Raw genomic sequence first — 16,081 nt, 5'->3', positions numbered from 1 at the left:
TTGAGAAGCTCTACCTGCTGGTTTGCCTAGTAGTCTATGTCCCTACAAGTACCTTGTCAAACAAACTCAAAAAGAACCTGGAGGCTTTGCTAGAAATAAATTAGAGAGATTTACTTGAGAGTCTTGGAATTTGCAAACAGGTAACACAGCTAGACTAAACTCCAGAAGCATTCCAAAAAGAAAAGTTAAAAGTTATTGTAGTGTAAAAAAAAAAAAAAAAGAGAATGATCAGTCCTCCATTCTTAGCCCTAGGATTGCTCAAAGACTGTTATCAGACATATGTCAGGAAGCCAGGATGATAGATGCCATGTGGTCCAAAAGATGGGTGTCAGGAGGTCTGGTCACACCCAGTGGTCTAGATAATGGATGTCAGGTGGACACATATGCCAGCCCTTCCCACAGTAATTAGAAGATTACCTGGAAATCCAGATGTATACCCAGGCATTGATTCAGGACTGGAAAATTTAAAAATAAAGTTTAAGATCCCAGTGTAGTTAGAATAAGAATGTACTCTTCTCCTGCTCAACCTTCATAATGTTAATAATTTTGGCAGCTTGGTTAAAACAACTCCATTTTATATGTTCCCTATCTTCACTCTTCCCCTACCTCCAAAAGAACTAAACTGGGCATGACCAGGCGGTGGCGCAGTGGCACAGTGGATAGAGCATCGAACTAGGATGTGAGGGACCGAGGTTCAAAACTCCGAGGTCACTGGCGTGAGCACAGGCTCACTAACTTGAGCGCAGGATCCTAGACATGACCCCATGGTCTCTGGCTTGACGACCAAGGTCGCTGGCTTGAGCAAGGGGTCACTCCCTCTCTTGTAGCAACTTCCCCCAAGGCACATAAGAGAAAGCAATCAATGAACAACTAAAGTGCAGCAAAGAAGAATTGATGCTTCTTACCTCTCTCTCTTCCTCTCTGACTCTGTCAAAACAACAACAAAAAAACTAAACTGGGCAGGTAGTAAGAACAAACGCCCCTTCTCTGGGCCAAGGACAAGGACAGTTTCCACGTCTTTTCTCCTTCCCCAGCCTGTTTCTAGATACTCTTGGAAGATGCATAATTAAACAAGTGCAGATTAAAGTTTGCGTGGGGGGTTGCGTGTACACTTTACTTTTGCCATCACCGACAGCTGTTGGATTAAACATTATAATTTTTGAGGCCCTTGCAACACTCCTGCCTTAGATGCGCAGTTGCCCGATCCCACACTCTGAGGTAGTGGGTGTCTGGCGGCGCTTGCGTCACTGCGCGTCCGCAATAGTAACAGTCTACGTGGCTCGTATTCAGTGCGCAAGCGCAAGGCGGGGCTGCCGGCAACTTCCGGGCCGTTCCAGACACCCCTTTCTGGCTCCTCTGCTTGGGATTCCGTGTCTAGCTCCAGAAGCAGGAGTCAGGAGGTGGGGAGGGGCCGGCAGGGGCCGGAGGAGCCGCTAAGGAGCTGCTTAGGAGCGCCCTCATCCCCCCGGGGAGACCCGTCCCGACACAGCCAGCCTAAGACCAACTGCAGCTCACGGCGCCACGCCCCGCGTGCGCGCACACGCTCGCACTTGGAGTCAGCTGGACCGTGGGGGCGTTCACGTGACGCGGGGCGGTGCCGAGTGGGCGGGCAAGCAGGAGGGGAACGCCGGCGGGAGGGAAGCAATCGGCGGGATCCGCGGTAGCGGCAGCATCAGCATGGCCGCGCTCTACGGGGGTGTGGAGGGGTGAGTGCGGCCCGGCGGAGGGGGACCGTGGGGGGCGCCCTAGAAGCGGCTTGGGTCTACCCCGTCCCGAGGGTGGGGCGTAATGAAGGCCGTGGGCAGGCTGGTGGCTTCTCGCCTCTGAGTCCGGCCACTATGGGCTTTTGGGCTGCGGAGCCTTGCAGAGCAGGGTTCTGTGCACGCGCGGCGTTGCCTTTGCGCGTGCGGGTGTCTGCCTTTCAGGGGCTCTGCGTGTGCCCTGGCCACACCCAGGGGGGTTCTTTTTGTTTCACGGCGGAACCACGCCCCTTTCTCCCGAGAACGGCCCAGTCCTCTGTCTCCAGCTGGAGATGCTCCTTTTTCCCATTCCCGACCCGAGAGTTTTTCAGAACAGGTGTCAGGTGTGAAGTTGCTGGACTGGGGGATGGAAAGGGGAAGTGTGGTGGAAGCTGGGACCAAGATCTTTGTCGGAGGGTATCTGGGAGGTGGAGCAGCTTCGAGCCCGAGTGCTAGCCCGTCCTGATCCCTGAAACTCCATTCTTGTCAGCATGCCAGGCTCCTTACCCTAGCTAGAACCCTGTTCTTGCATTTTTTCCTGTTCAGAAGCTTGTCTACTCGATTTTTTGAAATAGCTCTTTTCCTCGGTATGAATATGAGCAAGACTTTTGCTCAGTATAGGCTTGCATTACCTCCTGTGTATATCAAGTGAGGAAATGAAGGAGATGATCACCAAGTCCCCTGCCAGTGACAACATTCTGTGAATCTGGGTGTGTCACATCAGTGCATAATAGAGATGGCTGTTGTCTCAGCCAGGGCACTTTTGAATTTGAGATGGATTACTTCTATGGCAGCCACATTTCATTGCTGACTCATGGACCCCAACATCTTTTTTTGCCTGACCGGGCGGTGGCGCAGTGGATAGAGCGTCGGACTGGGATGTGGAGGACCAAGGTTCAAGACCCGGAGGTCGCCAGCTTTAGCGTGGGCTCATCTGGTTTGAGCAAAGCTCACCAGCTTGGTTGGACCCAAGGTCTGCTGTAGCCCCCCAGGGTCAAGGCACATATGAGAAAGCAATCAATGAACAACTCAAGTGCCACAAGGAAAAACTGATGATTGATTCTTCTCATCTCTCTGTGTTCCTGTCTGTATCTATCTCTCCCTCTCTCTGACTCTCGCTCTGTCTCTGTAAAAAAACAAACAAAAAAAACTAAAAAAAAAAATATTTTCTTCACATGCATTAAGATTGATCTCTCCCATCCTGTAACTATTACCCTTTAAAAACAAAACAAAACTAAGTACAGGAGTTTGCATTCGTCCCTGTTATTTATATAAGATATGACCCTTTCCCCCCGTTTGTCAAGAGATTCTTTTCAGTATTGGATCTCATGCATTAACCAATCCTTGAAATTTGTCATTTTTCAGTTTGATCAACACGTCTTCAGTGTCCTCTTCTTATATTTCTAAAAGTACTGATCAGTAAAGAAACATACCTCACACCACCACAGGCCTCCCTCAAACTACCATTTCCCCCAGTAATAAGTATTTGACTGGTTAGTTGTTTAAGTGGATCTTAACTCTCCTAGCCATCTGGTCAGTGTTTCTCACAAGGGTGTCTCAAAGACCTTTGCAGCTGGAACTGGATCTTTTTATTTTTTTATTTTTTATTTTATTTTATTTATTTTTTTAAGCTGGAAATGGGGAGGCAGTCAGACTCCGGCATGCGCCTGACCGGGATCCACCCGGCACGCCCACCAGGGGGCGATGCTTTGCCCATCTGGGGCATCGCTCTGTTGCGTCCAGAGCCATTCTAGCGCCTGGGGCAGAGGCCACAGAGCCATCCCCAGCGCCTGGGCCATCTTTGCTCCAATGGAGCCTTGCTGTGGGAGGGGAAGAGAGCGACAGAGAGGAAGGAGAGGGGGAGGGGTGGAGAAGCAAATGGGCACCTCTCCTGTGTGCCCTGGCCGGGAATCAAACCCGGGACTCCTGCACGCCAGGCCGACGCTCTACCGCTGAGCCAACCGGCCAGGGCTGGATCTTTTTAAGTGAGAGGAAGGGAGATAGACTTCTGTATGCACCCCAGCTGGGATCTACCCGGCAGCCCCACCTAGGGCTAATGCTTGAATCAGCCAAGTTATACTCAGCCCCTGGGGCTGATGTTCAAACCAAATGAGCCACTGGCTGTGAGAGGAGAAGAGGGAGAAAAGGGGGAGAAGAAAGGGAAGAGAAGCAGACGGTGGCTTCTCATGTGTACACTGACCGGGAATTGAACCTGGACATCCACAGGCTGGGCCAATGCTCTATTTACTAATGCAGCCAGCCAGGGCCATGGAGCTGGATCTTGAAAGGCACCCGTTAGCTTTTGTGAGAAGCAAAGAGATATATTCTCTGTAGAGTTACATTTACCAAGTGTTGCCTGTGCTAGACCTGAGGATAGATAAATGGCCTGGAGCTTGTAGTCTACTGAGAGGCAGACAGGAAAATAAAATACACTCAATAGAGAGGAATCTTTAAAAGTTATGGGGGCACTGACTTGGCTTAACTAGTGGAGCTATGTGGGTGGGCCACACATCAGAAATTTCAAAGACTAGCTGATGGATAAGTAGGGCCTTGAAGCATAAGTAGGACATCCCTAAGGGAAGCGGAACAGGACCTCTTTTTCAGTCCAAGAGCACAGCAAACACCAAACCACAGAGGTGTTTTTGGGAACGGTGACTGGGTTTGTTGAAGTAGTTTTTGTCATACCGGGCTTGGTGATAAGGATGGCACAAAGTTAGCTGTACCTTCTGGTTTTTCTGTGCAAGACTGAGTGTCCCCTTGTGTTCTGTAGGGGAGGAACACGGTCCAAGGTCCTTTTACTCTCAGAAGATGGACAGATCCTGGCAGAAGCAGATGGACTCAGCACAAACCACTGGGTAAAGGTTACACTGAGGGGACCAGTCGCTTGATTGTGGTTTTATTCTCTAATTCCTGTTGAGGTATTGGCTGGGGGCTCATATAGCAGCCTGTGGGGGCAGCACAGATTGTGCAGGCCTGTGTAACTCCTCCTTCCCTTGATTGGGGCTAGCTGATCGGGACAGACAAGTGTGTGGAGAGGATCAACGAGATGGTGAACAGGGCCAAACGGAAAGCAGGGGTCGATCCTCTGGTACCTCTCCGAAGCTTGGTGAGTCTGGGGAAGAGCCTAGGAGTTAAGTCACAGCAACACTGAGAAAGCGAGTTCAAACCAGATGAGTCTGACAACCTTGACCACAGAGGGAAAGAACTTGGGGACTTAGTCTCTGGTCTAGAAACTCACATGATCTCATCCATTCTTGTGGCTTCAGTTGTCATTCAGAAGTCACAACAATTGGAAGAGCACAGGGCTTTGGAGAGCCACTGAGACATTGGTTTGTCATCAGCATCTGTGTGACCCTAAGCAGGTTATCTACCTTCTCTAAGCCTCAGTTTCCTCATTTGGAAAGTGCAGATAGCAGTAGCTACCCAAGTTGTTGGGAAGGTAAAATGACATGACACGTGCTAAAGTGGTTAGCAGAGACCCTGACCCATAAGCATTTGTTAAATGTCTGCTATTATTCCCAGCTGAGGCCTTCCTCCCAAGTTGCTGTAGCTCTGGCTGCTCTCTGGATATGTCCTCAGCAAGATGTGCTGCAGACACAGCCCCAGCCCTGTATTGCAGACCAGGCTTATGCTCAACTTGTTCCTCTGCCTGATTTTTTTGTTAAGGGCACTACTTTCGTCTCACTCCAAATATGGCATTGTTGAGTTCCCTCTCTGTCCATTCCCAGTCCAGGCTTTTATTAAGCTACAGCCTTCTGAGGGGTCATCACGTGGGGTGGAAGGAGGATGGGCTAGGTAAGCAGAGCCCAGATGTAGAGAATAGGGGGCAGATAGGAGGGGAGGGGGTTGAGAAAGGAGCCAGGTCTGGGCCCTGCTCTCTCGCTCACCTCCCCTGTGGCCTAGGGCCTATCCCTAAGTGGTGGGGAGCAGGAGGACGCGGTGAGGATCCTGATGGAGGAGCTGAGGGACCGCTTTCCCCACCTGAGTGAAAACTACTTTATCACCACCGATGCCGCTGGCTCCATCGCCACAGCTACACCAGATGGTAAGGAGGTGAAGGGAGGGATGAGGTTAAAAACTGTTTTTCTTGGGAAAGCTCCCTAGGTGTAGCTGGCAGAACTTGTCTTGCAAATATCTGGAAGGCAGCCTCCATCATACCCCCCACCCCACTTTTAATTAGCTGCCAGAGCAAGGACTGGACAGGAGGGAGAGCAAGAGGATGTCTTGATGAGAAGCAAGGAGTGGAGTCAGACATAAGACTCCATCCCAGGAAGGAGGCCCTGAGCTGGCTGAGAGGAAAGTGGGAGGAGCTCTGATAGTGTAAAAAGCATTGGTGCCACAAGATTGGCATTTGAATCTCAGTTCCTATTTTGCTGGTTGTGCCATCTTGGAGAAGTTACAGAACTCTCAGAGGTTCAATTTCTTCATATTAAATGGGAGTAATTGTACTGATAAGGTGGTTTAGGGCAGTGGTCCCCAACCCCCGGGCCGCGGACTGGTACCGGTCCATGGGCCATTTGGTACCTGTCCGCAGAGAAAGAATAAATAACTTACATTATTTCCGTTTTATTTATATTTAAGTCTGAACGTTTTATTTTTTTAAAATGACCAGATTCTCTCTGTTACATCTGTCAAAGACTTACTCTTGACGCTTGTCTCATAAGTTCAACAATATATTTAAAAATACCACAGTTTTTACGCCAGTCGCATAATTTTGTGCATTCATCCGTCCCACCCTAAAGGCCGGTCCATGAAAATATTTTCTGACATTAAACCGGTCTGTGGCCCAAAAAGGTTGGGGACCACTGGTTTAGGGTATTGAGTATCATTTTGAGTAGGGTCTGGTACCATCCCTGGCACATAGTAGGTACTCAGTAAAGGAGGTAGTCACTTGAAGGCTGGGCAAGAAGATATGGGCTCATATTCCTCTCTATCCCCCAGAGAAGGGCTGTATGTAATTGGAGTTCCTCTCTTACTTAGCTCAATTTTCTCTGCAAGACTGGGTGGTGATTCCTGGGCCCAGGGCTGGTTTCTGTCCTGTCTTTCCTGTTAGAAGCTGTGTGCTCACTCTGTGCAGGGTATTGGCCACCCTGAGCCTTCCATGCCCTTTCCCCAGGTGGGATCGTGCTCATCTCTGGGACAGGCTCCAACTGCAGGCTCATCAACCCTGATGGCTCTGAGAGTGGCTGTGGCGGCTGGGGCCACATGATGGGGGACGAGGGCTCAGGTGAGCTTGCTTCAACTGGGCCTGGCTCAAGGTCCACGACCCTTCCCTTCCTGCAGCTCTCCATCTTCTCTCCTTTGCCCTTAGCCTGCTGACCCTGAGGGGCTATCTGGGGACAGCTCCTGGATCTGATAGTCCTGAGTACAATAAAATGACTGAGAGCTCACAGAGATGCAAAAGCTGGACAAGTGGCTGGCCTTGCTCATCCATGATATGCACCCGGGATTCAGGTTCATGCCCAGCGTCATAGCTGCTGACTACCTGTGCTGACTTTTGGAGCCTTTGTGAGCAATTGAGACTAAAGGCTAAGGTCATAGAGGCCAGGAGTGCTCTCCTAGTCTGCTAGTGGGAAAGTGGTACAGCAGCTTCTCTTTATAAGCAGCAGGTGCACGCTTCCATAGGGACCCTTGGGGTCCAGTTCATGGCAGTGACCCAGTGGTTTGTGTGACAGCTGACCTTGTCTTTAGTTTTGGGTAGCAGCTGATGTGACACAGTGTCACCTGTTCTGTCTTTCCCCTCCAGCTTTCCCTTATGTGGATCAGTCAGATATAGTTTAACTGGAGGTGCCCAGGCTGGGAATTGGGACACCTAATTTGCTATACTATACAAGCTGACCACTAACCTGTCTAGGTCTGAGTTTCCTTACCCGTGAGCTCGGGGATATGGCCCCATCTTCTAGCTCTCTCTGCTCTCCACAGCCTACTGGATTGCACACCAAGCAGTGAAAATAGTGTTTGACTCCATTGACAACCTAGAGGCAGCGCCACATGACATTGGCTACGTCAAACAGGCCATGTTCAACTATTTCCAGGTACTCGCCCTTTTCCCCAGTAAACATGCACACCTGGGATAGGGCAGTGGGAGACTGAGCAGGAGTGAATGCAGGAAGGGACTGGGTGAGCCGAAGAAAAGTTGAAGGTGAGTCATGGGTCAGAGCTGTAGGATAGAGAAGTCAGAGGTAAGGACAAGATTCTGAATGAAATGGGTGGTACATTCCAGGAGGGTATCGGGCATGAGGGAGGGGTAGGTTGGGGATAAGTGCTTAGCCAAACCTCATTCTTAGGTAGCTAGACCCTGCTGGGAGGTGAAGGCAGATGGCATTTTAAGCTGGAATGAGAAGTACAGGGTGAGATCAGGAAACAGTTGTCAGAGACACAGAGATGGCAGGTAAAGTCTGAACAGATATGTTAGACAGTGAGCTGCTTCTGGTCTGTGTGGGTCAGGGAGTAGAGCCCTTAAGAGGTGGACAGGGCCTGACCTGTGGTGGCGCAGTGAATAAAGCGTCAACCTGGAACACTGAAGTCACTGGTTTGAAACTCTGGGCTTGCCAGGTAAAGGCACATATGGAAGTTGATACTTCCTGCACTGCCTCCCCTTCTCTCTCTCCCTCTCTCCCTCCCTCCCCACTCTAAAATGAATGAATAAATTAAAAATAAAAGGTGGACAGGGAGAGTTCTGGAGGGGGGTAGCCACTTACTCAAGGTATCGGGGATTGACTTTTCTTTGTCTGAGCCGTGCTTATTTGTATTGGGTTTTGGAAATAGCTGTCTTTATCTGAGCCAGAGGTAAAAGGTGGGAAGAGAAGGAAGAGAATGTCTATATGATAGACATCTCTCTGAGTAAGGGCCACTTGGGTGAGCTGGGGGTGGGGCCAGGGAAGGAGATTAGAAATACTGAGAAGTAAGACCTGTATTCTCAAGGCTCAGGGGTTGATGATTATAGAGAAACTGGCCTGGGCCAAGCTGAGGAATAGGGAAAGAAATCACTTCCTATTGCAGTTGCTGTAAGAAGTGGAGTTAATATATCCTGATTCAGCAAATTTTTTCTGAATTCCAGTATTATGTTTACCACTTTCTTATCCTTTGGTTATTTTTATAAGGTCATTACAAAGGGTAAAGGAGATAGTCTGTGTAACGTGCTTAACATGTTGCTGTAGGTGCTCAAATTTTAGCCCACCTTCTTCCATCATAAGAACTTCTCTGGGGAATCACCGGTTCCTCAGGTCCTTCAGAGGTGTTACTGGTGTGTAAGTTTGTTGAGGTGGAAGAAGTACTTTCTGTGGTCAGATAAGTTTGGGGGAAACAGATATCTTGGTTTAGGACTTCTCAGAGCCTTTAACTTGCTAATGTGCATTGTGAATCTCTAAGAGAGTTAGAATGTGCAAAAGTCCATATATTCCTTTGACCAAAGAAATCTTTTCAGAAGCACCTCAAGAAATTACCAATGGTGAGCAGAGATCTGTGCTCTATCCAAACTAATCTGTAAGGAGCAATGGAATTCATGCTAAGGAAAACAAAGAACTTTTCTCAAATGTGAAGTCTCAAATCCTTGCACTCTCTGGAGCTTAAAAAAACATTATTCTAGCTTTTCAAGCAGTCGAGACATCAGAAGGCCAACTTGGGTGGGCAGACTGGGGATTTCCCTTTGTTTCTGATGACTACCTTGTATCCTTTCTCTGTCTCTCAGGTGCCAGACCGGCTCGGAATCCTTGTACACCTGTACAGGGACTTTGATAAGTGCAGGTTTGCTGGGTTTTGCCGGAAGATTGCAGAAGGTACTGGAGATAGGGCAGCATTTTATCTGGCTTCATTCCCCAAAGACCTTCTAGATGGGAAGAAGGGGATCATAGTGGAGTAAGGTTCAGTGAGGACTGAAGCCAGTTTAATCTCCCTTTGACCAAGTGACCTCAGTTCTCTGCCGCCATGGGCCTTGAGGTGAAGGCAGAAGGACATGCAGATTATATTGACAGTTGTTTTATACTACATTTGCTTCTCTTCTTGACAGCTCTTGTGGCTTGTGCAGGCTGTTTGCCTGTTTCTGAGAAATTTATGAAGCAGTTGTCCTTTGGGAAAATATATAACTTTTTTTTAACCGATGATACCCACAGAACTAGGAGATCCTGGAGAAGTTAGGCATATTTGGTAGGGTGAGGAGCGGCTGGACGGACCACAGGGCTTGCTTGTCTGCATATTACTCTTTCTCCACTGTATGGTCCATACTCCCTCAGTCTGGACTCCTGAAGCCGCAGGGCATTGAAGGATCCCCTGAGGTCCTGCTGGACTGAGGTCCCTTCAGAGAATAGCTGGGAAGGGGCTGACTGCTGGAGATGGGTGGGGCCCTGACAAGAGCACCAACCAGCTGCTCAAGTAGGGTCCTGGGTCCCCAGAGCTGAGAGAGCTTCAGGCGCAGACTCAGTAACTCCGTGTAAGCTGGAGGTAAACCACGAGTATGAGCTAAGCCAGTGTGCTTCTCTAGTGTGTGTGGGGGGGACGACTTCCCTTCCCAATTCTTGGAACAGCCACCTCCATACAGGACACCCTCCGATGGTAGAAGTGGGGTAGGAGAAATAAGGGTGGAGTGTGGGGTAGGGGAAATAAGGGTGGAGCGGCAGCTTGGGAGGCTTACTTGCCCACGTGCCCACCCCATTCCTGGTTTAGACCTAGCTGTTGTTGCCCTGCACCAGAGTGAGAACAGCTGAGCACTGGCGGCCCCCTAGGTACTCACCACGCCCTGCCCTCTTCCTTCCCCCCAGGGGCTCAGCAGGGAGACCCCCTTTCCCGCTATATCTTCAGGAAGGCTGGGGAGATGCTGGGCAGACACGTTGTGGCCGTGTTGCCGGAGATTGACCCGGTGAGTTGAGGTGGGAAATGAAGGCTGGTAACTGCTGGGCCACCTTTGACCCTTTCCCATGAGGAGTGACACTGTTCCATCAAACTGTAAATTGGGTATGATGTTAAATGAGAACCTGGAGTTGAGAAAAATGTTACAGAAAGTCTATAACAAACAAGTTCTTTCGTCCTGTGCCCTCACTTTGGCTAACATGTAATGTGTATATATAGTAAGCTGGTTTAATGTGGTACATGTGGTCTCCCCTTTTGGTCGTGTTTCTGCCCGTTTCCTCTTCATTCTTTCCTGTTATTACTCGATGTGTTTTCCTTTCCCCTCTCCCTTGCCTTTATAAATCTCCCTATTTTCCTCCCTTTTTTTCTTGAGTTCACCTTTTTGTTCTCGACTAGAGGGAGTGTAAGCAGGATAGAGACGGCTGGTCTTAACAGCTACCCCTGCAGTACCGGAGAGACTTGGTCACCCCACTGTCCATTTCTGTTCACTGTCCAGGTCCTGTTCAAAGGGCAGCTTGGCCTCCCCATCCTGTGTGTGGGTTCTGTGTGGAAGAGCTGGGAACTGCTGAAGGAGGGTGAGTATAGGACTGGGGCAAGGGCTGGTGCTGGCAAAGAAGGGGTGCCAGACAGCTGTCTGCTCCAGGGAGGACTTGGGACCTGAGGCCTGGACAGGCCCCTGATGCCTCAGCTCAACACCCTCAACCTTCAGTCTGCCAGGGAGCCCTTTACAAGGTCCTGTCCAGCTTATCTGAACTTGTAAAAAGATGTTCTTTTCCAAAGGATTTATTAAACAAGCACCACTTTTTAAAAAATTAAACACAAATCTTAACTTAAAATCAGAGCTGTTGACCAGCATGTGTTAACACAATCCTAGCCGAAATGAGAGAAATGGGCCTTTTCACTCTGCCACCTTGTTTTGGGCAACTGTGGTTTCCATTAGACATTCTGAAGTAGCTTAGGGACCCCTGTTGCTCCCTTGGAGTTCCTGGCCTTGGGTGCTGGGGACAGCGGCTCCAGTACCCACAGTCGTTACTGGGCTCATGTACCCTGGTGCACCACCGGGTGGGGATCTGGCTGTGGGCTCCTCTAGGACCTCTGTCTGCAGGGATTCCTCGGGCCTGGCCTCTTCTTTCCCCGCTGTGTCCCTGCTCGTCTCCAGCACAGGCTGCTGTTCCACCTCTGCCTCTGCATTCTTTCCCTCCAGGTTTCCTTCTGGCGCTGACCCAGGGCAGAGAGATCCAGGCTCAGAACTCCTTCTCCAGCTTCACCCTGATGAAGCTGAGGCACTCCTCTGCCCTGGGCGGGGCCAGCCTAGGGGCCAGGCACATCGGGCACCCCCTCCCCATGGACTACAGTGTCAATGCCGTGGCCTTCTACTCTTACACCTTCTCCTAGGGGGCCGGCCCTGGCCCTACCTCCTCCATGCCCCGTGGACATTGGGGGCTGGGAGGGAGGGGCCTTTCTTCCTTTTACTTTTTTTAAAAAAGAAAAAGAGAAAATAAATGCACTTTACCGACTCCCAATTGAATTGTGTTGTGAAGCACACTTGCTGTGTCCATTCTCAGTGCGCCTGCCTGCCGTACCCTCAGGGATGGTTTAGCCCATGGTTGAAAGCCCCACACCCAGGTGCTCGGCCTGGGATTACAGTCTGCTTGCCCTGCAGTTGGACATAAAATGTATCTGTGTGCCTCCACTACCCCCCCATGCTAGCATACTTAGGCTGTTGCTGCCAGTTAACCTGTGACCTCCATTTTCTGTCCAAGTGGGGAATGATCACTGCCAGTGCATTTTCAGTGAAATTAAATGTTTTCCAGGCAAAATCTCACTGGGAGTAACCTTAAAGATACCACCACATCCTCTACTGAGAGTCCCAAGTAGGACTTAGGGGACAGGATACAGATCTCATCTGGGAGGATTTTTACCTCATTGGATTTGGTACTTATGGGTAAGCAGCACATTTTGCAGTTTTTTGGTATAAATGAATTCTTTGAGCAGTTATGAGGGTGGCGGAGATCCAAGGTCGACTAGATACAACCTCACTAGGTTTTTCCAGGACTACTAGTCTGGCTCTGGTTACAGCAGACACTTTGCACTTGTTGTGTGGCACTGGGCAAGGTGCGCATCTGTGACGAGCAGACATGACTCCTGTACTTTGGATACTATAGTTTGGTTATGACAAGTCCAAGGCTTCCTGTTCTGCCCATGCTGCTTACTGAACAATGAAGACAGTCTCAATTAGTAGGGGCTGCCTCTCTAGGTGTTTATTTTCTTTTGATTTTCCCATTGATTTGAATGAGAGGAAGGGGGGAGGGGGAAAGAAGCATCAACTTGTTCCACTTAATGTGCACTCATTGGTTGCTTCTCAGGTGCCCTGACCAGGACTGAAACTGCGACCTCAGCATACCAGGACGATTCTCTGCCCACTGAGCCACCCGGACAGGGCCTTCTAGATGTTTAGAGCATGAACTATTAGAAGACATAGATTATGTCCTGGACATAAGTTCTCAAACTTGTATGTATCAATTATTCTAGAACTTGTTTCCAATTCAGATTTTTTTTCTTCCCCCTCTATAATGTGTTTGATTCAGTAGGTCAAGGATGAGATGGGCAATTTTCATTTATTCTAACTACCTTGTGCTTCTGCTATAGTGGTCCAGGATCTGCACTTGAGGGAGTTGTACCCTACAGCAGTGGTCCCCAACCCCTGGGCCGCAGACCGGTAGCGGTCTGCAGAGAAAGAATAAATAACTTACATTATTTCTGTTTTATTTATATTTAATTCTGAACAATGTTTTATTTTTAAAAAATGACCAAATTCCCTCTGTTACATCCGTCTAAGACTCACTCTTGTCTCGGTCACGTGATACATTTATCCGTCCCACCCTAAAGGCCGATCTGTGAAAGTATTTTTTGACATTAAACCGGTCCGTGGCCCAAGAAAGGTTGGGGACCACTGCCCTATAGCTTTTGAGTTCTGATTAGGTCCTTGAAAGAATCTTGGATTTTTGGCCCTGGCCGGTTGGCTCAGTGGTAGAGCATCGGCCTGGTGTTCAGGAGTCCCAGGTTCAATTCCCGGCCAGGGCACACAGGAGAGGCACCCATCTGCTTGTGCACCCCTCCCCCTTTCCTTCCTCTCTGTCTCTCTTCCCCTTCCGCAGCTGGGGCTCCATTGGAGCAAAGTTGGCCCGGGCACTGAGGATGGCTCTGGTTGCAGCAGAGCATCGCCCCCTGGTGGACATGCTGGGTGGATCCGTTGGGCGCATGCGGGAGTCTGTCTGACTGCCTCCCTGTTTCCAACTTCAGAAAAATACCAAAAAAGTAAAGAATCTTGGATTTTTGTTTCCCAAGTCATAAGACCCTAATTTCATAGTGTATAACAGAATGGCAGCAGCTTTCATTCCAATCAGCTGTAGCCCAACATAGTAAGGTGGAGCTTTGAGCAATAAGAACTCAAGCCAAGTCCCTTCCTAAGGGACAGCCAGCCTTCTTTGCACCTAGCTATGGTCCAAACCATTGGGGTCCAGCTCTCAGCCTGTCTCTGATATATCATCTGGTACAAGGCTGGCAAAGAATAGGGACACTGTGGAGGTGCCTTTGCTGTATCTCTTGAACCCTCTCAATAACACTTAATGAAGATTGAGCTTGGAGAAGTTTTTTTTACATGTCAGGATCAGCATCAAGCTGTATTTGCGATTTAGAATCTAAAACTGGCTGGACCAGGTGGTGGCGCAGTGGATAGAGCATCAGACTGGGATGCGGAGGACCCAGGTTCAAGACGCCGAGGTCGCCAGCTTGAGACGGGCTCATCTGGTTTGAGCAAAGCTCACCAGCTTGGACACAAGGTCGCTGGCTCGAGCAAGGGGTTACTCGGTCTGCTGTAGCCCCCTGGTCAAGGCACATATGAGAAAACAATCAATGAACAACTAAGGTATCGCAACGAAAAACTGATGATTGATGCTTCTCATCTCTCTCTGTTCCTGTCTGTCTGTCCCTCTGTCTCTTAAAAAAAAAAATAAAATAAAGAATCTAAAACTGTATTGGTGAAGAGTTTAAAATACAAGCCTTATCTTCTTTACCGTTGTCTAGGTTCTATTCCAACTGGACAATGGAGGATTTAGAGCAGAGCAAAGAGCACTTCATAATTTATTTTTTTGCCAGCACATAAATTGAATAGATATTAGTTATTCCAAGTACACAAGCTCAGATGTGTTCCTACTTTGGCCAAAGGAGGTGTGATGAGCTATCCATTTCCCTTCACGCCCAAGGACCCTAATACCACTTCTTTGTTCAAAGCTGTACATTATTGCCACAATGGTGACCATGTATTAAGTGCCTATTATGTACCAGGCAGTATTTTGAAATTACATTCAGTCTTATTCTCACATTAGCCCCAGGAGGGAGGCGTGACAGCTTTACAAATAAACTGAGGTTCAGCCCGAAAGCACAAAGTGGTGGAGGTGGAATTTACTCAAGTCTGTAACATTCAAGCCAGTGCTTAATACTGTCATGTTACACTATTTGGAATGGAAAATTATGCAACTAAAATAATGATCAATCTTGAGACAGAAATCTCTCACACACACATACCACATGTACACCACCTACAGAGAATGATATATAATGACCCAATCTTAGAAAAAAAAGGTCTGACTACCAACAAATACATTTTATTCCCATTTTATTGAGATTTTTCAACAGCTGCCATTTGGTTTGTATAGCAAATTTTTTAGGTAACATTTTTTTTTCCATTTTTGATTTTATGAAAATTATTTTCTTCAATTTTAAAGCCTTGCCCCTCCCCCAAAGAAATATTAACCACCATGTAATTTAGGGGAAAAGAAGGGAGAAAAACTGCTTTTAAACACTAGTGAAACAGGTAAAGGTCCAGAGTCAGCCCTGGGCCTGCTAGAGGTACTAAGCTGCCTTGACACCACTGAGCTCCACCATCCCCACCAGCAGCACGGGACCACACAGACCTTGGGACTACTTCCCCAAGCTGCACTCTTTCTCCCCTGCACCTCTGGTGGGCCTCCTTCCCCCAAAATCTGTCCAACAAAGGCAGCATGATCTTTAATAAAGATTCCGTATGATGATGGAAACGACACTGTATTTAGAAAGTTCAGAGACTCCCCATCCAGTTGGGGAGAGAAAATCCCCAACAGTATTATTGATGGTTCACCTTCTTGTCCACCCAAACACATGCTCATACGTTAGAATAAATTAATTACCAGATACCTCAAAAGTACTGACATGTAGACAGCAAAAAAGTTCCTTATATAAAAGAAGTTGCAAGATTATAAAAATTTCTGCAGCAGTTCAGGCTCCTAATGCGGAGTTTCTGATGACAAAGCTGGTTCTGATGAGCAGTTGGATAAGCACAGCACCTTCTCCTACAGGCCTATGTTCTGAGGGTTCCTTTAGACCAGTGGTCCCCAACCTTTTTGGGTCATGGACCGGTTTAATGTCAAAATATTTTCACAGACCAGGCTTTAGGGTGG

General features: G+C 48.6%; 1 protein-coding gene across 1 annotated transcript; it reads left to right on the top strand.

Annotated features, from left to right (window-relative positions):
- The first annotated feature begins 1,333 nt into the window (after positions 1 to 1,333).
- On the top strand, positions 1,334 to 12,111 carry NAGK (N-acetylglucosamine kinase). The gene is made up of 10 exons (XM_066378012.1): positions 1,334 to 1,706; positions 4,510 to 4,594; positions 4,747 to 4,845; positions 5,643 to 5,784; positions 6,856 to 6,966; positions 7,662 to 7,774; positions 9,430 to 9,517; positions 10,496 to 10,593; positions 11,080 to 11,158; positions 11,788 to 12,111. The coding sequence occupies exons 1-10, from the start codon at positions 1,678 to 1,680 to the stop codon at positions 11,976 to 11,978; spliced, it is 1,035 nt and encodes a 344-aa protein (XP_066234109.1). The 5' UTR covers positions 1,334 to 1,677; the 3' UTR covers positions 11,979 to 12,111.
- Positions 12,112 to 16,081: the final 3,970 nt, after the last annotated feature.

The sequence above is a fragment of the Saccopteryx leptura genome, chromosome 3, assembly GCF_036850995.1.
Source record: "Saccopteryx leptura isolate mSacLep1 chromosome 3, mSacLep1_pri_phased_curated, whole genome shotgun sequence".
Lineage (NCBI taxonomy): Eukaryota > Metazoa > Chordata > Mammalia > Chiroptera > Emballonuridae > Saccopteryx > Saccopteryx leptura.
Note: the sequence above shows the minus strand (reverse complement) of the source record. Positions and strands in the feature narration are given on the sequence as shown.

Coding starts and splice junctions, on each gene's coding strand:
- NAGK (XM_066378012.1), top strand. CDS start 1,678: ATGGCCGCGCTCTACGGGGGTGTGGAGGG. Junction 1,707..4,509: donor CTCTACGGGGGTGTGGAGGG/GTGAGTGCGGCC, acceptor TGTGTTCTGTAG/GGGAGGAACACGGTCCAAGG. Junction 4,846..5,642: donor TGGTACCTCTCCGAAGCTTG/GTGAGTCTGGGG, acceptor CCTGTGGCCTAG/GGCCTATCCCTAAGTGGTGG.